The following is a 21,740-nucleotide window of genomic DNA, read 5'->3' as shown; positions in this document are numbered from 1 at the left end:
AATTCCCCTTCTATATCAGAATTTATTTCAAAATGTAAATACAATTATTGGCGCTTTTTAATACTGACTCATAGCTTCTAAGGATATTTAACTGCAGTATATATGCTCTAGCTGCTGAACTTGCCTGGAGGAACCTAAAAGTATAATCAGTTATATAGAACCTAAAAGAAAAAAACAAAAAATGTTATTCTCATTCCTCCATACTCTGAGGAAGATAAGGGAATATTTATTTTCTTTATTTTTGTCTTGCAGTTCTTGTCAGCTGTACCTCTTGGGTTTTGAGTGTCCAAGGTGAGTGAGTGAGGAAAATGGAGACCGCACCCTAAAATGTACTAGATTCACTGTTGACCTGATTTACTGATCATGACTGCTCTACCTGCGATCCAAAACCTTAACAGGAAATCCGCCTGACGGTCATAGAAACCTTAGCTGCCGAGTTAGACAAGTTGACCAGTATTAAACTGAGTTTTGAAAACATTTTCAAACAACTGGAATTAAAGAAAAATGGCTGACAGTATCTGCACTTGTGCATGTTGTGCATTAGCTCAATCAGTTGGATTTAGAATAAAATAGCATATTCAGTAACAATACTGTAAATTCCTAATGGGTAACAGTGCTTGAATTCACTAATATATAGTTTATTATTATTATTATTATTATTATTATTATTATTATTATTATTATTATTATTATAATAATTCATTCTACTTTGTTGTGCACGTGGTTAAGCTGAATTTGTTGCCTTTAGACATAGAGTCTACAGAAACCTAAATTAACAACTACAGCTACTGTATACAGAATAAAGTATGTAAGCGATTTGTGTTTCTTCCTGAATAGATGATGTGTTTTAATCCATACATCTCATGTCAGCCAATAACAGGGAGCCCAGAGTGAAGTTGAGCCCCCCAGGTGGTGAGATACTTGAAGGGGACACTGTTACCTTGGAATGTGAGGTCAATGGGGACCCCAAGATCTGGAGTTATTTCTGGTTTAAGGACAGTAAACAGGACGAATCTCATAGAAACCAGATTCAATACAGAATCAGTTCAGTCTCAATATCTGACAGCGGGGACTACAGATGTTACATTGTGATGACAAGTAACCCTGTAGAACAACATTCCAGCAAACCCTTTACCCTGCAAGTGTTGGGTGAGTAAAATCAACTATTATGACTTGTGGTGATCAAGGATTAGTTTCATTAAAATATTAAATATCAGAATAACACACTTGTAAATTTTCAAATTGTTTTATTTCAAAGGGGATTGATGCAGACACCCATCATGAAGCCCAGTGCTAAGAGCTATAAGTGAAAATGCTGGGAGTGCCCCTTGCTCTGTTACGATGGTTGTGTAAATGCTATTTTTATATTTTGCATGCTTGTCCTACAGAGCTCTTCACAAAGCCCTCGCTGTCCGTCCAGCCCTGGCAGGCTGTGTGGGAGGGGGAGACCATCTCTCTGCACTGTCAGACTCAGCTGCATGAGAGCAGACAGCACACAGCTGTCCAGTATCACTTCTGGAAAGGACCAGAGACTGTGGGCTCTTCAGGGTCGGCTCACAGCTACACTATTGCCGCCCAGCTTGTGGACTCTGGGAAGTATAAGTGTGAGGTGAGAGCGAGGGGAGTGAGGAAGACCAGCGATCCTGCCGAGCTGCATGTGACAGGTGAACTGATCCCAGATGTGATGCACATGTGAAACTGACAATGTTCTGGGTTTGATTATTATTGTCTGATGGAAATTTATAACTGTTGATGTGATTGTTTTCCCCTTTAAATGATTCATCAATCTTTGTATTACAGAGTTTCCTAATACTATACAGACAGTTGTGATAAACACATGGTGTGATGGCTGTGCATGATTCACTGATGAAAGTAGATGCAGAAATGTAGCATTAATGTGAATTGATCCAAAACAACAATTACAGCTTGTGAAACCATCATTGTATCTGGTTATGACTGTTAACCAATCAAGGCATTATTGTCTTGTGAACCAATGAATTCTTTTCTCTCTTCTATGTATCTACCTCCTTGTCCTGATCATATTAGAATTTGGTTCCAATTCACCAAGCAGTTTTCATCTAAGTATATATATTTTTCTGGTTATTTTTCACCTCAGTGTTTAGATATTTTTCAAATATTTGATTTTTTTCTGTGATTTTGACAAATTCCTAAAACTCCAGATTGTACTGTACAGACTATGGGACTTTATTTCTGTGACAAGGTCATTTTGTGAGGATGATAACACTGTACTGAACACTGTTGTTTCAGGGGGCAGGCCGAGAGCGGGGCTGAGCCTGCAGTCGAGATGGAGGGAGGTTTGTGCTGGAGAGAGAGTGACTCTACACTGTCGGGTTGAGGGAAAGCCTGACGGCTGGAGGTTTTCCTGGTACAGAAACAACGAAACAGACCCTGTGAGCCAGACAGAGAGAAATGAGCCAACCGGCTCCATTCTCACCTTCTCTCCAGCTGCTGTGTCTCAAACTGGCCAGTACAGGTGCAGGGCAGCGAGAGGACAAGTGGAGTATTACTCAGAGTACAGCGACATCATCCAGATTCACGTTTCCAGTGAGTATTACAGTCAAACCTCTTCTGAATTACATTTGTCAATCCCTTTCTCGTATTATATGCTAAATTGCCTTGGGACTTTAATTTGTCAAAATAAGTTAAACAATAGGAAGAAAATCAGAGAGTCTGACTTCATAATCTCAAACTTGTGGTTCAGAAACATTGCAAACAGTCAAAGCATTTTTATAGACATTTTAACATCAATGCGGGTAAGATGATGTAAGACAGTGGTCTTTTTCTTATGTTAGAAATTCATGTGAAAAGTTATGTGTTTTTTTTTTCAAACTGAAGTGCATTGGTGATGCAGGTGTGGTTCTGTCACATCGTCTCTCTCTTTGTGGTTTGAGCTTCATGTCTATTACTGGTATCATCTGGCCAGACACGCGCAGCTGTACGATGCACAGATGTTTACAGACTTATCATCGTTCAACAGTATCAGAAGCAGAACCCTCACACACACATACTTATTTTGAATTACACCACAGACATGGCACCTCTAAAACCGCTAAGCTCAGCCAGCATGCTCATTTAAAATAGCACGCTTTTTCATTTCCTTAAAAACATCGTTCAAAAGTAAGTACCAGCCACATGGCCTGCGTCTCAGCCATCCTGCCAGTGTGAGTGTTAACACACTGCAGGGAGCACAGTGCTCCGGCTGCACTCATTCTTGTTAACCTGTTGTCAGCAATTCCACCACCCCTTCATTCCACTGTGATGACAGTGAGCTAAAAGAACAAATCTCCCCATCTTGAGGAAGAAGGACGTCATGACTTAATTTACATGTTTCTGGTGACACAGCACCTGTTTCTCAACAAGGAGTACATCATGGAATGGTTAACACTGACAATAATATCCTATAGCCGCATAAAGTCATGCTGGGAGCTATGGGGTAAGAATATGGAGGAATCTTGCTCTGTACCTGGTGGTGATGTTTTCCTCTTCCTGGAATACCATCTGTTACTGTATGTCATGTCATGAATCCTGTCGTGAGCAATGAGAGATCAGCATTTTCTATCATGACTGAACCAGACATTCGGTACATATGAGTGAAAATATCTTTATCCCAGCACTGCTGATCATTCCCATGAACACTCTATTTCTGTGTCCACAGCTGTGCCAGAGACACATCTGACCCTGCTGCCCTCCGGGTCAGAGCTCTTTACAGGAGACAATGTCACTCTGAGCTGTGATATTGGGCTTCGCTCCTCTGACTGGCTCTACTCCTGGTACAAAGACAGCCCCCAGATCCTGGCCCCCGGCAGTGGGGCTCAGTACACAATCCAGTCTGCTGCCCTGTCCCACAGGGGGCAGTACTGGTGTAGAGCTGCCCGAGACGACGCCTCCTTTCAACTGAGCTACAGCCAGCCAGTGACTCTGCACATAGCAGGTGAGACAACGGACCTTCAGAGGGATTCAGATAAGGATCTGTTCAACCCTCACCTCTGCACGTTTCTTATCTTTTCTGTTTCAGATTTGTATTACGGACATTTTCTTCTCCCAAGAATGTTATTTTGCTTTGTGACATAGCATTCCAAAATAAGAGATTCACAACACATTCTTCTCAAGACAGTTTAATTTTTTTTTTTAAATGAATGACAATCTGATTTCTCTGGACACATCCTCTGAAGGTGCCTGGGTAGATTTAAGAATAAAACTGTTGGTAGTTTCAGGGCTGTGACTGGAGTTATAGGGATGATGAGGATTAGGGTTAGTGAACAAAAGTGACCAGCCAGAAGTCTCCAGTGATCTATTGATGTGTGTTGTGTGGTTACAGTGGTTCACTGTAGATGTAGAATTTGGAGGACAATGAATAATCAGACCAACATAAATGCCTGCCAAATATTTCTACAGTGCGCCCACAGGCTGAGCTCACCCTGCTCATGGGATGGACAGAGGCGTTCATCAGTGAAAATATTACCCTAAACTGCATGATCCCTGGAGGTTACTCTCAATGGAGTTACAAGTGGTACAAGAATGGAGAAGAGCTGCCGGTACTTCAGCCCAACTCCAGCAGTCTGAGTGGCGTGAACTACACTCTGACCTCAGCCACCGTGCGGGACAGTGGTCAGTACACGTGCTCCGGCCAGCGCACCTCTGCTCCCTATTACTCCAACAGGAGCCGGACTGTTTCCGTGAGGGTGTCAGGTGAGTCCTCTTCCATCACAGGTCTGTGTAGTGTCATGTTCATTGTAAATGTTCACATGGATCCAGACAACCCAAGTGCTGCAAAACTGTGGAAAAGACATGCAGAGGTTTGGCAAAGCACAGAACCTATATCAGAGAAAAGATGAACCAGTAGTGGGTGCTGACCTTGCTTTCTGTGTGGGTCCTAAGGTCTAGTGTAGTGATGGGAACACTGTTCTCTAAAAAGAGTAGTCCTGGCCAAATAAAGCCCCTGGACTTTACCAATCATGGCCTCCAAATAATCTATGAATTGATCTTCATAGATCTTCATCTGTGTATTGGCTTCATTACTCTGTTCTCCTCCCTAGTGAGAGCTGTTGATTTCTTGTAAAGGTTTTTGAGTGGAGGGTCTGGAAAAGTGGTATATAAGTGTATTTTATTATTATTATTATTATTAGTAGTAGTAGTAGTAGTAGTAGTAGTTTTTTGCATAAACAGGGCTTCAAACAAGTGACATTTGCACCAGTGTCATGAAATACAGATTGTGAAACTGCTTTTTAAATAAGGGATTCGGCATCATGCACAGACTCCACCAACCAACACATGATCACTCTTTATGAATGGCCAACATCATTAACATGATCCTTCAGCTTGAAATGAAATAAACGCCTGGAGGCTTGTCAAACTTCTCATTTTAACACAGATTGTTTCTCTCAGACCTCCTGCCCACCCTGAACCTGACCCAGGATCCGGACAGGAAGATCTTTGAAGGAGACGCAGTGGTTCTGAGGTGTTGGGCACAGGACGGGACCCTGGGCTGGCTGTACTCCTGGTACAAGGACAACCTGAACACCACTGTGCACCGGAGTGACCGCAAGGATGTGGCTGGAGCGAACTACTCCATCACAGCAGTTGACTTGTCTCACAAGGGGCTGTACTGGTGTGGGGCAGAGAGGGGAGAGAAGCCCATTTATTTAAATTTCAGCCAGCCAGCTGTGCTGGAGGTACACGGTGAGTCTCAATACAAGCTACAGAGATGCAGAAGGGCAGCAGCTACTATCCAGAAACAGCATTTAAGATCTTACTGACTGTGGGCTGTTTAGTGAAGAGACGTGTAGACAATGTTACTGCAAAGTTACTTCAAATGTTACTTTCTCATACAAACAAAACAGGCAAGAAAATCACAGAATGAACAGAATATGTTATTTTTATTGCCTTTAACTGTGTCTCACAACCTACAGAGAGATTCTTCAAAATTAAGTTCTGTCAAAAATAACATCCACACATATGAGGCAATTGGAACTGGAAAATAAAGTAGAGATTGTATGTTGAAACTAATGAATATAAGTCAAAACTCCCTGAAAATCTTTATAAAGAGTGGTGTTCCAAAGCCTGGTGTTTATGTTATCTTATAAAGTTGGTTTTATCCTCAGTAAGCTGCAGATCAAGCTGTAATGTACTTTTTGAGAATTTCTTTGCTTTGACACACTGCTGATATACTAGTTCATAGTTTATAATGTGCTTCTTCCTGTATGTTTGCAGAACGGCCCCGAGCAGTGATATCCTTGGGACAGGAGTGGTCAGAGGTGTACGCAGGAGAGACTGCAGTACTGAGGTGCTCTGTCCCTGGAAGTTATCCGATGCAGAGCTTTGACTGGTACAAAGATGAACACACATCTCCAGTTCACCAGTCTAAAGATGAGAATTGGACCATCCTTTCAGCTCTGGAATCACACACAGAACATTACTCCTGTCAGGGCAGGAGCAGGGAGAATCCATCTTACTCCAAAAAGAGCAGTCCAGTCGAGCTGAAAGTACAGGGTATGGTGTCTCATTCACTCTTACTTGCAGCTTTTCTATATTGAGTAGAATAACAAATCAGGCATTTTCCCTGTTCTATAATATAAGAAATCAGGTGAAATACAGCACAGCAACAGTGAATATCATCATACAGCAAAACTAGTTTTGCATCTGACAGTGTAACATTGTAAGCTCACACTTACCTTCAGATACCTTCCACAGGAGTCCCGTAGAGTTATTTTGTTGAGCCCTGGAAAACACTAAAGAAATTTGAAACATTTCTTAAACCAAACAATATCAGTGTAAAACAATCAAAACCACTGATAAAAGCATCATCTCCTTCAATAATGTCTTCTTTTGGCAAATTTTCAATCAGTTGAAAAATATCTGTTAAAAAGGTATATAAATAAGCATCCATTTCAGTACAGAGCAGGGTTAGGGTTACAAGAAACCTGGAATGTTAAATACTGTTCTTCTAGCTTCTAGCTGCATGTTCAATGACAGAATTAAGAGTGTATACCATTTAGAGCAGGTTTTCTTTTTATCTTACTCAGTTCTGGGATCCAATTATTGAATGGATGCAGTGGTGCAATACACAGCACTAGCAGCCAGTAGTATTGAAAAAAAAAATATCACATATGAACAAAGTATCACTTGTCCTAAAGCTGACTTGGGCCCCACAATCCAGCACTGAACGTTAAAAATGTCTCAGTAGTGTGGGAGTGCTAACCCTAACCCTACATGGGGTTTCAAATGAGCATTTCTGTCAGTGTCCTATCGAGTTTCCTGATAATTTTATTTAAATAACAGAAATGTGATCAAAATAGGGAGTTTATTAAATAAAAGTGGACGTACAGATGAGAAATTAAGAATAACTCCTGAATGTGAATTTACAGTGTAAATTTTATAGTGAAGAAACACACTGCCAACCATCACCTGGGTAAATTGACTAATTCTTTCTATATTAAAGTCGTTGTTCTCTGTTTCAGTCATCCGTCCCAGAACTTTCCTCTCCCTGCAGCCTATGCACACAGAGGTGTTTGAAGGAGACACAGTCACCCTCTCCTGTGTGGTGGAGGATGGTTCTCCAGGCTGGAGCTTTAACTGGTACAAAGACCATCTGGACAAGCCAGCACACAACAGCCAAAGCTCCAGTTACATCATCAGCCCTGCTAATCTGTCTCACACTGGCCAGTACTGGTGTCAGGCTGTGCGAGGAGAGAAACCTTTTACCCTGGACCCCAGCCTGCCCATCAGGCTCAATGTGTGGGGTGAGTATTATGAAGTATTATGAAGTGGACTATGATTGAGCGAATGAGCACTCATGACAAGAGGATGTCATGACCGTTTAGAGCCTGATTCGATATTTCATAGAAAATGGTGTCTATCAGACGATCAGGGCATGGATATGGAAGAGAGCTACCAACTGGTCTCCCAACACCATTTCTAGAAGTATTTTTATATTTCTGAATGCTTGAATAACACTATGCAAATGGATATTATTCACATTTCGTAGGACAGATGAATACATGTTATTCACCAGTGACACAGTGAGAATACAGAGATTATTCTCCTCCTTGATTCAGTGTGGTGGCTGGCTCTACCCAATACACGACTGTTTGCCTAAGCCGAATGGAAATTGGTGGTGTCTTGGGTGACGAGAAGTGGCAGCCCAGATTCATCTATCCCTCTCCGGGTGTCTTGCGCAGAGCTGTTCACCCATCCTGCCCTGTCAGCCCAACCGAGGAGCTCAGTCACGGAGGGCGACTCCGTCACTCTGCACTGCGACGCTGTGCTGAATGAGACAGCCCTGCAGGAGAAGCTGCAGTACCGCTACTTCAAGGAAGGGGGAGCCTGGAAATCGGAGAGCTCAGAGAAGACTCTTACCATCCCAGTGATGCGGCTCAATCACACGGGGCGGTACTGGTGTGAGGTGGAGGCCGTGGGGCGGAGGGTTTGGAAAAGAAGCAATCAGATAGGCATCACAGTGAAAGGTGAGCCCATTCATTGTGGACAGGTTATTCCCCGAGTCCAGCCCTGACGCAAAACAAGCCATCAAACACATTCTTATACTGTAGTGCTTTTACAATTTAGTTTGAAAAGCTAGTATATTCGCAAACACATCTCCTTAATTAAATGAAGGTAACAGCAGAATATCTTAGCTTGTGAGGTCACTGTGTTTGGGTGATATTTTACCCCACAAGCCATTAATTTAAGAACAGTGACAAAATGCAATCACTGGTGCCTTGAAGAAAGAAAACTTAGGATAAAAACTATACATACTACTAAAAAGGAAATTGATTTTGTTGTGATCAAATGTGTTTTCCCCCATTTGACATTGCAAGAAGTCTTTTAGGGAATATAAATGATGTCTCATTCTTCTTCGGCAGAGCTCTTCCACAGAATCAGTCTCACAGTCCTGCCCCTGGGGCCTGTCTGGGAAGGAGAGACTCTGACTCTGCACTGCACCGTCCAGTTAAACACCCCTGCACACACCCCTGAACTGCAGTACACCTACATTAAGGACGGAAGTGTCCTGAGGTCCAGACCGGAGGACAGACACTCTGTTACAGCAGTGAGGCTGAAGGACTCTGGGAAATATCTCTGTGGAGTGGAAGCCCAGGGAAAGGGGATTCAGGCCATGAGCAGTGCAGTGGAGGTCAATGTGACAGGTGAGTCACACTGCAGAGGGCATGAGGAAGCCAGTCAAAGACAGATTTCCCTATTTATGTTCCTCACTTGCTTGTCTATCGAATTGTGCTTGATGTTTGTGCATTTTGATGACTATTCATATCTCTCTAGAAAAGTGAAACAAAATGCTTTGTGTGCAATTCCTCCACCAGTAGAAGGATATGAGATGGCATATCCCAGCTTGCACCTATATTGCATTAAAAATAATCTATCACATAAAAGAACAAATGTCATGAAAGAGAGAAACAGGATTTACTGTAACTGATGCAGCAGCAGTGACATTGTTATTAGAGAATCATTTTCTTACACAATGAGGAGTCACGTGGTTCTTCAGCTCTGACAATGTTCCTGGCTGTGTCTGCAGAGCGTCCACAGCCCAGAGTGACCCAGGAGCCAGCGTGGAAGAAGCTGTACTCTGGAGAGCCAGTGACCCTCAGATGTCTCCTCAGTCAACATTTCCACAGTGTGGAGTATCTCTGGTTCAGAGGGGATCTGCAGAACCCTGTGGTCAACACAACTGAGCGCAGTGTCAATGGCAACAGCCTTCAGATCTCTTCAGTGGTCTTGTCTGACCGGGGGCAGTACCTGTGTCTGGTCCGTAGAGGGCGCCCTTCTCAATACTCACAACTCAGCGACCCTTTTCTCTTAAATGTCTCTGGTAAGACGGGCTGCAGCTTCAGAAAACACAATAATACATAATAATTCTCACGCTGTGTTTCACTCTGAGAGCGGGTTTCCATTCTGTTTTGTGGTTAAGCAGAAACCTGAAGAGGATCAGAACCCAGAAGTGCTTTTAACTTTCACTGGCAGACTTCCTACTGACTCAAACACCAACTGTCTGCCTCTGGAATAAAAGTGTTTCACTTTTTTTGGATCAGAACATAACTGAGCAGAGTGTGGGAACATGTGACCCACCAGCTTTTTCCTAGTTCTTCTCACCATAAATAGTGAATTCCTAGTGAATAATAGTGAATTTAATTCATATCATTATTTAAATAATTTTTAATAGAGGAAAAAATATTCAACACACATGAACAAAAAAATAAGTACAGAATTTAAATGATATGAGACATGGCGGCAGCTCCACCTAGGAGCCCAGAGCGTTACTGCAAGAGAACACATTTATTTTTTTACGAAAGATGCAGTTGTATCATTGTTAATTACAATGGAAGCCAGCTCACGTGATGGCAGGCACTCTGTTGACAAATATCTGCCCTTTGCTCTTGGGAATGCAAAACATTTTAAGAACAGGTTTCTGCAATACAAGGTTTTGACATTTAAGGGCAGGAACTGCAAATTCATTAAGAAGGTCTCCTGTGTTTACAGCATCAGTGGAGAGTTAATAACTCCAAATTCCTTTATTTGCCAGAGTAAGACTGTGTGACTATTACTGTACTTTACATAATATAGTTGCTCATGGCTTTTTTTTTCTGTGACCATTTGCAGTTCCTATTGCTCTCCAGGTCAAGATTCTTGATTTCACATTTGATCAGCTGGGCTGTTTCTCTCTGTCTCCCCCAGTGGACCCCCCCAAGGCCACACTGACGCTGCAACCTGATTGGACAGTACTGTTTCCTGCAGAGTCGCTCACCATGGGCTGCAGGCTGGGAGGAGACTCCAGCAGCAGGCAGTATAGCTGGTACAGAGTAACTGCAGGAGGAACTGAATCAGTACAGTGCCAGTGGAAGAATGGGAAAAACTGTAAGGTTACTTTCAGAGACGAGTCTCACAGCGGACTGTACTGGTGTGAGGCCCAGTCTGGACAAGAACGCAGCAAATCTGTGCACTTCAGAGTGCTGGGTAAGAGATGAAAATAATGCCATAAATACTCTTGATAATAAAAATGTATGAATAATATTCCTTATAATAAACATTTTCAAGGAGTGTGACAAAGCCCTTTGAAGGGGTGACGAAATTATACTCAATGTCACATGATAAATATTATATTTCTTTATATGCATTACATTTGCAGATGAACTATCTTATTGACACTATCCTGAGGACTGGATGACATCTGTCTCCAAACTGTCCAGTAGACTCACTGTCCAGATCTCAAGTGCCACCTTCACTAGTGCTGAAAAACACAGATCTCTGGAGACCACAGACATCAACTCAGCTCCAGACACACAATCTGATAGAGAACATTCCAAATTACTTTAATTTAATTTGTTCCTGCTTCCTTAATGAACATCCCTTGTATAATAATATCTGTTGCCCACAATTGCATCAGTGGTCTGTAACAGGTTATCAGAGCCACAATGGGGCAGAACTGTAATTGTATGAAAGTAGAAACAGAACACCAGCTCGACTGGGCGTCCTTCCACGGCTCACAGGAGAATGTTCTGATATCCTCAGATCGGAGTTTGATCCTGCAGACACCTCCACAGCCCCTGACTGAAGGACAGACGCTGACTCTACAGTGCAGAGAGCGGAAATCACAAGCGAAGAGATATGAGTTTTACAAAGGCAACGAAGCCCTGACACCTGACAATGGAAACACAGTGACTATTTCTGCAGTGAAGAAGAGGAATGAAGGGCTCTACAGGTGTCAGAGGTCAAAGGTCACGTCTCAACCAGTGCTGATCTCTGTCAGAGGTGAGCCGATCCGAAGTACCATCAGGGAAAAAGATAGCATTTGTATAAGTGCATTTTGAGTAATATGTTTCTGTTGTAGAGAACAGCTACACCTTTCATTGAAAGAATAGTTTAAATGCCTTTCATCTAATTCTATCAGGACTTTCCAGTGAGAAGGTGTGACTGAATACTTTGCCTCAGCACATTTTGTTGAGAATGTTTTCCTCCTGTGGTAGTAAAAGCCAATCCAGCTCATCACTCCAGCAGAGGGCGCTGTGGAGCATTGCTGACCCAGCCTGTGTCCTGTGTCCTGCTCCCAGACCTCTTCTCCCAGGTGACTCTGAGAGCCTCCCCAGGAGCCAGAGTGCAGGAGGGGGAGCCCGTGAACCTCACCTGCGAGGCCGAGCTGACGGGATACTACAGCTCCTCGCTGTCCTACTCCTTCTTCCGGGACGGGCAGCCTGTGGTCGAGGGGAGCAGCTCGGCTCTGTACTCCATGGCCAAAGTGAACCGGACGCTCACTGGGAGCTACAGCTGTGTGGTAGAGGCAGAGCACGGGATTCGGAAGAACAGCACCGTCACAGCTGTCACGCTGGCAGGTCAGTGTGGGTGTGGAGTCCTTGGTGCAGGGCCTCACAGAGACGCTGAAGCAGACCAGTGTGGGCATGATGTCCTTAGAGCAGGGCCTCACACAGACGATCAGAGCAGGTCAATGTGGGCATGGCGTCCTTGGTGCAGGGCCTCACACAGACGCTCAGAGAAACTCAATGTGGGCAAGGAGGCCTTGATTCAGGGCCTTACAGATGCTAGACTCTCAGGGCAAGTCAGTTTGGGCGTGTTATTAATGCACTGACCTGGGATTAGTTTTTGTCCACTCTCTGTGTGGATCAGCTAAACTCAGAAATGCAGTTTAGACCTGTGTCTTTAAATGCTTGATGATGTCTGATGTCTGATTCTCTGATAGCAGGTATATCAAATCGAATTGTACTTGTGCTTTTTCTTTTTCCACAATTCAGACACTCCTACTGCCATCCAAGCACTTCAGCTGGTGTGTTATGTATTGTTATATATTGTAAAGCTGTTGAACTTTCCCAGCTAATTTAATCATTTAATCGTAGACAGTACAATACAAGATAGACAAACACTGACTGCCATGCTGCCATGTCAACACTCTTTCCATCTCATGAATCCAATTGCTTGTACTCTCAGATAGTAGGGAATGAAGTTGACAATAATTTGCTCTTGGATGTCACATTATTGCCCTATGCTAGTAGGATGCCCATATTATATCATGTCATTTGCCAAACTGCTTTATACCCTACGGTGTCGCGGGGAGCTGGAGCCTACCTGGCAAACAACGAACGCAAGGCAGGGTACACCCTGGACGGGGCACCAGTCCATCGCAGGGCAAGTGCAAGCCAGTCATGGGGACAATTGGGGACATGGGGACAATTTGGAGGCCATGGTAAAGGCCGAGGGGGGAAATTTGGCCTGGACACTGGGATAACTCCCTACTCTTATCGAGAAATGCCCAGGGATCTTTAATGACCACTGAGAGTCAGGACCTTGGTTTAACATCTCATCCAAAAGACGGCACCCACTACCATATAGTGTCCCCACCACTATACTGGGGCATTAGGACCCATACAGACCGCAGGGTGGGTAGCCCCCACTGGTCCAACTAACACCACTTCCTACAGCAACCATAGCTTCCCAGGAGGTCTCCCATGCAGATACTGACCAGGCTCACACTGCTGGGCTTCAGTGGGTAGCCAGTTGAGAGCTGCAGGGTGATATGGCTGCTGGCTGCTGGCCCATATTATGTTTTTTTTTTTAAATTTGCAATTCAAGGCATTGATCTCACACCTGCCCTTTTACAAGTAAGTAACTGCAAAAAGGATGAATTAATCCTCATTTCCCAATGGTGAAGGTGAGGGATTTTGTTCTTGGCTTTAGGAGAGAGAAAATATCTCTGGAGGTGGTTAGCATTGCTGCCTCTCAGCACTGGGACCCCGAGTTTATTTCCCAGACTGCTATCTGCATGGAGTCTGCATGCTTTCCCCTTGTTCACATGGGTTTCTCCCGAGTGCTCTGCTCTGATTTCCTCCCCCAGTCTAAAGACCTGCTGGTAGGTTCATTGGCTTCTGTGAAAACTGACCCTAGGTGTGAGTGTACATCTGCCCTGCAATGGACTGACATCCTGACCAGGGTGTATCCTGCTTTGTGCCCAGTGTTTGCTGGGATGAGCTCTAGTTTCCCTGCGACCCTGTATTGAATAAGGCAGTTAAGATGGATGGAAAACATCTCCTTCATCCTCAAAGGCAAAGGTTTTACTGGATAAACCTTCCTATAGCTATACACAGACTGCTTTCCCACTAACGTTACTGTGCTCCTAGTTCCTTGGTGGCTGATTGGTGGGTGTGCTGGGGCGGTAGGACTGTTTCTGCTCATCATCTCCATTCTGTTCCTGCTTTGTTGCAAAAGGGACAAAACGTCAGGTGAGTCTACTTACATTATGGGGATAATAGGGCTCTGTGCTCTGAGCGAACTACAGGGGGGATATCACTTTCTGAAATCTAGACCACATAATCGGTGCAGCAGCATTCTCTACTGGCTAGAATGCCACAGTAGCGCTGTGTGGCTCTGAGCCCACCAGAGGCAATAACTGAATCTTGGCAGGGGCAGTGAGCTTCTTGACATGTAAGGTAGAAGTAGATTTCAATGTGTGTTTGAGTTTTTGGTAAGAGAGAAGGCACTGTGAGGGTTCAGATCGTAAGTGAGATAGGCTGGGAGCTTAATAGTTTGATAGTGTGGGGGTAAAACTGTAAAATTCTGTACAATCTGTACAAACCAAAAAACAGTCTATTCTTGCTTTTTAATTGTTGACTCAGGGGTGTACAGCTTTTAACTTAACAACGACCTACAGAGCACTTAGGATTCCCTCCCACATTGTGTTTTATACATTACTTGTTTAACTAGTGCAAACTAAAGAAATGCTTTTATCGAACCATGTTGAACTCTTTCGTTGTTCAGCTGTAAGGAGTCTTGTCTCTTATTTCTGTATGGAAAACAGCATGCAGCTTTTTCCACAAAGGGTGCAGGGAGTATGGAACAAGCTACTTTTATAGATTCCCAAAAGTCTGAAGTTGGTGTGCTTTTGGATTTTCTGGATTTTGCAGAGAAATTAAGGTGTGAGGATGTCCTCTATGAGAACGTTGACCTGAATGACAAGAGAAAAGGTGAGGATCAGCTCGCAATTTTGTTACTGATCATCTCGCTCCCAGAAAATTGATATTTTTACATCAACGGAAAATGAAGAAGAAGAAAGGCTTTGCACTTTCCAATCTGTATGTCTAGTTTATTTTGATCCTTGGGTGGGCTTTAAAATATACAGTATGGGTCCATGTAGGTTTTCCTTTTTTAAGTAAGAGGTGTTGCCTCGGGTTAAAAAAAGACAGCATCTCTAGCTTCCATGAGGGCCTGGACGAATGACACCCCAATAGGAGATATGTCCCCCAAGTACTTTTTGAAGACCATAAAGAGCTCAGAACTAGGGTATTCATTGGTTAGCCTAAGTGGTGTCAGAACGAGGGTGAGAGGTCGTTAGGTTTCACAGCAAACGTGCAATGTGGCTCTACCACTAATAACCAGAGACTCAGCAAACAGCACGGAAAGACAGACACCAGAAAGTTGGCATTTGAGCTGTCTATGCCTCAAACCCCCTGAAATCTGATCTCATCGCTGTACAGAGTTTGCGTGTTTTGCAGCCGCTATATCACAATGCAACTCACAATGGACAGTGCACTAAAAGTGTGAGCCTGGTCAGTACCTGGATGGGAGACCTCCTGGGAAAGCTAAGGTTGGTGCTGGAAGAGGTGTTAGTGAGGCCAGCAGGGGGCGCTCACCCTGCAGTCTGTGTGGGTTCCTAACTTTCCAGTAAAGTGAGGGGCACACTAATCTACAAAAAACTTGCCTACACTCAGATGAGACATTTAACTGAGGTCTTGACTCTCCGAGGTCGTTAAAAATCCCAGGATATTTCTTGAAAAGAGTATGGGTATTCCTCTTGGACTTTATCAGTCAGGGCCTTATTTTAATCTATGAACTGGTTTCATCACTCTGTTCTCCTCCCCACTCATAGTTGAACATCTGGCACAGTTTTTATGTATCGCAGTTTCAATGAGTTTATACTTGTCTATATGTCAATGCACACGCTATACTTTGGGTGTGGAGTGGTGGCTCTGTGGCTAAGGATCTGTGCCTGTGGCTGGAAGGTTGCTGGCTCAAATCCTGCAGCTGGCAGAGGAGTCCTACTCCATTGGGCGCCTGAGCAAGACCCTCAACCCCAACTGCTCTGGGGGTGCTGTACAATGGCTGAGCCTGTGCTCTGACCCCAAGCTTCTCTCCCTGTCTGTGTGTCTCATAGAGAGCAAATGGTATGTGAAAAGACAAATTCCTAATGCAAGAAATTATACAGGGCTAATAAAGTGATGTTATGTTATATCTCCTCTGATCCATACACTGCAATGTCAATGAACTAATACAGTATTTCTCTAGATTTCGTGTGATCCATACATTACAGTGCCAATGTGTGTAGATTTCTTGAAGTCTTCTCTGATCCATGATTTTACTGCCATTCCAGATCCAGAGATACAAGAGGTGTGCTATTCCACAGTTTCCTTCAGGAAAAGTAAGGATTTCAACAACATAACTAAACTGCAATTTCAGTAATGGCTTGCCGTCTTTCCAAGTCCCAAACTTCCTCACAACAAAGAATGCTGGGATAGTGTGGGCAGGGAAGCAAATGGCCATTAACATGTTGGAGGGCTGGTAGATTTCAGACTTGATCGCCAGTAACAGATTGGGCCAAGACCCCCCAGAATGAACACCTTTTCTCTTCTGAAAAGTGCCTCGATATCTTCAGCATTTCAAGTCTGGTTACAACAAACGAAACCTCTCAGCAAAAACACCAAAAAGACTTCCTTCCGGACTATTTTGTTTAACAGAAATCTTGGGCCGCACCTCATTTAGTTGAAGTAAACAGAATATCTCAACACTGGTAACTCTTGTCTCTGAATTCCAATATATCTTTTTTTCTTTCGATGATCTTTACTAGGAGTACACCCAACAGGAAAGAATGAAGTTACCAATTCAATGGCTGACTCGACGAAGCCGGGAGACAAGAGAGGGATCACAGGTGTTGACCTACATTCTCTCACAAGCTGAGATGTTAAGCTTTTCAAGTAGGCTTTGGGAGCATTCCCGTTTCACCCTTAATACCCTTCTTTCCTTTCATCTTCAGATAAACCCCGCATAGACTGCAACGAACTGGCCTCCGCCCTCGTCAACCTCAAGAGCGCAAACCGAGGTGTGCAGACTTTCTGCCTTCACCTACAGTTCCACTTTCCCGCTAAAATCGGTGTAGCTATCTCAATATCGGTGTTGTTGGCTGCATTGCCTATAACTCCGACGATGGGCCTCCCGTCTGCTATCGTCTGTCAGCGGAGAGACCAAGACCTGCCCGCACTTACTCACTGCCTGCATAACTGCGAGGTTTATGTGGGTTTATTCAGTTTCTGGGCTGGGGACGGCTCTGTAAAGTGTCAGTTTTTGAGTTATTCTGATCGCCCCTTATGGTTTATTAAACTTGGACACAAATATTTTTTTTGCATCATGGAAAAGGTCCGAATTCTGTAAAATTGTATTATTTTCAATTATTTTCATGTTTTGTACTTATTACTTAAAACAGCTCTCTCAACCTCCCCAACAATCGATCAGATTTCCTTTTTGTACTCCCCTCGACACCAAACTACTACATACTAGGACTACATGTTGTCATTTTCTTTACAGATCAGCCCCAGACGGGATGCACAGAGCCTATTTATGCTGTTTCTACAAGGACAAAAAGCAGAGGTAAGGATTGTCCAGCTTGTCTTTTGTGAGCTGTTTAATTTTGAGCCTGCGCTCGAAATTGTCCCCGATCACCAGGGAAAGGGGAACCAAGGTGTTTCAAAGTTTATTTCCCAAGTACAGATTATGATCTTGCGATTGATGTTGAGCATGTTGAGATTCTCTCGGTACATTTCCGGAGTGTGTGTCTTTCAGTTCAACCCCAGGTGTCCGACGGCGCCTGGCCCACCTCCGTGAACGAACTGAAAAAGAAATTCCGGGTCACAATCAAGAGTAAGTGGCTACAGATTTCTTGCACTGTTCTCAAGCAATCATTCCAGTAGTGTGTGAAGACTTAAAGGTTTTAATACCAACCGCTCCCAGAAGTGAGCACGATTGTTGCCTTAAAACGTCAGGGGATAGCAATTTAATTCCCTGAGAATTGTGTGCCTTTCTTCCCTAGTCCTTAATACTGTGCACTAACAGGTGGGCTTAATTGGTCAAAAAAGACTTTTATATTGATAATCTTCATTATCTTTGCTGACTGCCCTATCTTTCTTACACCCAAGACGTTGTGTTTCTTCTCTTTTCAGCATGGATTAAACCCATTACTTGTTCCTTTGCAGCTTATGCATGCTGACGCAGCTCCCCACCTGAACTACTTCATGTAATAAACAGTACTACCACGTACTGTAACTCCAAGTAAAAGAGCAGAGAGGTGGCATTTCTAAAACACCACCATAAACGGGCAGCGTTCCTTTACAGTCCTGCTCCTTATAATTGATCATTTCTCTTATTACAGACAAGGCCCCGAAGACGAACAATGACGCACAACATCAAGGTAAAGACAGACTCGTGTCTCTCCAGCTGTGCATGACGCGGAAACTGCGGGAAGCCTTTGCAAATATCACCAGCGGAAACTCGAGAGAAGCATTACATGAAAATGCCCCGGACCGTGTCCCCTTTTTTTTCCCCATCAAATTGCGCGATAAAGAGAGTTCCCCCTCTTTCGCGTCACTCATCTCGTTCTTTCACTCGTGCGTTTCAGCTGGGACAGCGGCCAGCAGGAGCGAGCAGCCGTACTCCATTATTGAGCTGAAGGACAGGACCAAAGGTATGGACGGCCGTAATTCGCACGAAGAGTAAGTAAGGCTACGCGTGCAGAGGAGAGCTGTAATATCATGCGGGTCTTCAGGTGAACCTCTTTCTCTTTTTATGCTGTAACGCATACGGCCACCATTGTGGGCTGTTAGAACCTGCTTACGAGAGCGGTGACGTCACCGCCCTTCCCTGTGAATAGCAGGGACCGCAGCCGCCGGGCTGATGGGAGATTTCCCTTTGGCTCAAGTGACGCCGGAGGCCCGGGTCCGAGTCCCCGACGGTGGGGGACCGACCTAAGGCAGCAGAGACGAAGGCGCATACCCATTTTTAACCCCGGAGCGTTACAATACTATAGTGTTCCACTCCCCCCCTCCCAGTAGTTATGGACTGTGCCGTTGACCCATGACCTTGAGTCACAGCTTCCCCTTGCCCCATGCCCTACATAAGGGAGGGGGGGGGGGGCAGCCATGAGCGCTAGTTCTCTTTGCACCGCCTGGCCAGCTCTGGGAACTGCGCTACCCCTTTCCCCTGCACCTGCAGCGGCTCTCTCTCTCCTTATGTCTTCCTGGTGAATAGCCCTTTCCTCTGTAACTAAAAGGGCAGTAAACCCCCTGCCTCCTGCCTGTTCTCTGTCACCGTCAGGGCTGTCTCAAAGGGGGGGCGAAGGGGGAAGCCGCCCCGGGCCCCGCGCTTTGCCCCCCCAGTCCCCCTTCACACACGCAGCAAAATATTAATACAAACATGTTTAAATCTTTTAATAAAGCAACACACAGAACTCTTGTTTTAACTCCAGATGAAATCTCAAGTTAGCGGGAGAGCAGATGCTTTATTCAGAGCCGGAGGCGTGTCCCGCCCTCACTACGTCACAGGCGTCGGTTGCCAGCTAAACGTGATCGCGGCAGAACTGAACAAGCTTGGACGAAGAGTTAGCAATTTAGCAAGTTAGCAAGAGGAACAGCGCCGAGCACAAGCAGGGGAAATTTCAAAAATACTACAGCGGGTGCGAGAAAAGAAAGAGGAAGCAGAAGAGAGAGGGTGCAAATGCGGCACTCGAATTGTCTGTGGGAAGGTTCGTTGTGAAAACCAAGAGCAAAGACGAAATGGACACGGGTGGTGATCTCGACGACGACAAGGGTGCTGGCGTTGAGACACCTGACGGTACCGATAGCATCGGCAACAACAGCGATGAGAAGTTCTGTCCGGTTCTGTTTGTCTGGTTTTGCGCAGGCCAGTTAGGGAGCTATTTCATCACCTCAGTGTTGCTCCCTGCCACCACCACTACACACAAGACCCCCCCGGGCACCCCGCCCACCCCTTGAGACGGCCCTGGTCACCGTCTGGGCTGGGGTCGATTTGCTCCATCACGTAACTATACTCTGTAATTTGAGAGTACTTTTCTTTGTAAAAATGTTTTTGGGCTGCTTTCAGCATGAAATAATGCCTAAACATGATTGCTTTCCAGCTGAGAATCCAGCACCCAGCTGTCAACAGCCATACTCCATTGTCGGATTGAAGAAGATCAAAGGTAGGGATGCCTGATGAATAACAGAAGACTGAACCACACCTGACTATACAGAAGAGTGCTGTAATGTCACCTAGGACTTCTGTTCCTGTGCGTTTCCTCACCATAGAAGACACAATACAAACCTGATTTGAGAACAGGCATGCTTTCGGTGGAGAGTCTCACCTTTTTGTTTTTGCTCTGCAGAGACAGACTCCATCTGGACTCGCTCCCCTGTGGCGCCGGAGCCGCTGTACGAGGAAATTCCGGATTAACACGCGCAGAAGGCAGCGCCGTCTCGCGGAGGACTGCGCGCCGCAAACGTCTTTTTTCCAGATGAAAAAAATCTTTTCACAGAGACCCAACCCCGTCCTCTTTTTCTCACTCGTTCTCTACATTATTTATTGATTTGCAAAAGCAACGTTTTTTTTTTGCACATTCTCTTTTTTCTCTTTGTCTAGAGTACGAAATTATATTTCCATCTTCGTATCCTATCTCCTATGCAGAATAAATAATACGACCGTATTAAAGATCTTTGTAATAATTATGTACACCTGTTGGTATTTCACGGACTATTATGAGCCCAGATTAAATGCTTGCAACAATAACACACCTTTATTTTTAATAGTTTCTTTGACACTGTATTAAAATACTATAATATAGAATTGTACACACTTTATCACTTGACTTGGTTTAAAACGTCATGGAATGATTAAGTAACACAACGATAAAGAATCAACACAAACTCTAACAAAGTCACCGGTCTCATCTGTTTTTTTCCCCTTAAATCTAAAATCTCACAATCCTTGGATATGTGGGTAGAGACCTTAATAGTCAGTCCAAACGGTTGCACTGGGAAATCTTTTTTCCTTCTGCTGAATTAGCACACGGATTAATCCGTTTTAATCTGGTCGCCCCACTTTGAAAAAGGGAGTAAATGAGAATTTGCGCAACCCCTACATCCCGTTCTGACACAAACACTTCCGGCTCCTCCCTCGGTGAAGACTCGCGGGCCGCGGTCAGCTTTCTCTTGCCTCGTCATTCTTTATAACCAGGTCTTACCCCATCCACAAAACAGAGGAAAACAGCTGGTTTTTGTTTCAACCTGCGTAATCAGTAAATGGGCTACTTGTTTTCAACATTCGACTTGACATTTTTTTTACTCGAGACGGTCACTTCATTAAAGTTACGGGCACCCATACATCGCCTCAGAATCTGGTTAGAACCCTTGCAGTGCTGCAGCAAATTAAATAAATTAGACCAATGAGGTCACTGAAAAGATGGACTGGTCTCCCATTCCGGGTGTAAACATCCTTGTGCCCTTTGCTCGTCAGGACAGGCTCCGGCTCCCCCGCGGCCCTAAATTGGAAGAAACGGTTAGATAAATGGATGGATGGAAGGCTAGCAAGAATGGGAGCAGAAATAAAAAAAAGGACACCAGGCCCTCCAGGAGACGAGTTACAGACTCCTCTTAAAGCCTTCCAAGTCTGGATTC

At 44.4% G+C, this 21,740-nt stretch overlaps 1 protein-coding gene and 1 long non-coding RNA gene across 2 annotated transcripts; one reads left to right on the top strand and one right to left on the bottom strand.

The window, feature by feature from the left end:
- Positions 1 to 258: 258 nt before the first annotated feature.
- Positions 259 to 20,847, top strand: LOC148833899 (basement membrane-specific heparan sulfate proteoglycan core protein-like). The gene is made up of 26 exons (XM_088917930.1): positions 259 to 291; positions 871 to 1,149; positions 1,389 to 1,664; positions 2,269 to 2,565; positions 3,677 to 3,952; positions 4,417 to 4,710; positions 5,407 to 5,700; positions 6,232 to 6,510; positions 7,479 to 7,760; positions 8,199 to 8,483; positions 8,880 to 9,161; positions 9,545 to 9,838; positions 10,702 to 10,980; positions 11,536 to 11,775; positions 12,075 to 12,353; positions 14,151 to 14,252; positions 14,934 to 14,993; positions 16,397 to 16,444; positions 16,871 to 16,951; positions 17,057 to 17,122; positions 17,605 to 17,667; positions 17,860 to 17,937; positions 18,446 to 18,484; positions 18,692 to 18,757; positions 20,207 to 20,269; positions 20,453 to 20,847. The coding sequence occupies exons 2-26, from the start codon at positions 1,092 to 1,094 to the stop codon at positions 20,518 to 20,520; spliced, it is 4,449 nt and encodes a 1,482-aa protein (XP_088774056.1). The 5' UTR covers positions 259 to 291; positions 871 to 1,091; the 3' UTR covers positions 20,521 to 20,847.
- Positions 17,684 to 20,506, bottom strand: LOC148833900 (uncharacterized). The gene is made up of 2 exons (XR_016091113.1): positions 20,432 to 20,506; positions 17,684 to 17,906 (listed from the first exon to the last, which is right to left on the bottom strand). It is a non-coding gene; the product is annotated as an uncharacterized LOC148833900 (long non-coding RNA).
- Positions 20,848 to 21,740: the final 893 nt, after the last annotated feature.

This window comes from Atractosteus spatula, chromosome 5 (genome assembly GCF_055471065.1).
Source record: "Atractosteus spatula isolate fAtrSpa1 chromosome 5, fAtrSpa1.hap1, whole genome shotgun sequence".
Classification (NCBI taxonomy): domain Eukaryota; kingdom Metazoa; phylum Chordata; class Actinopteri; order Semionotiformes; family Lepisosteidae; genus Atractosteus; species Atractosteus spatula.
The sequence above is the reverse complement of the archived record's forward strand: the minus strand, read 5'-3'. Positions and strand labels throughout refer to the sequence as shown.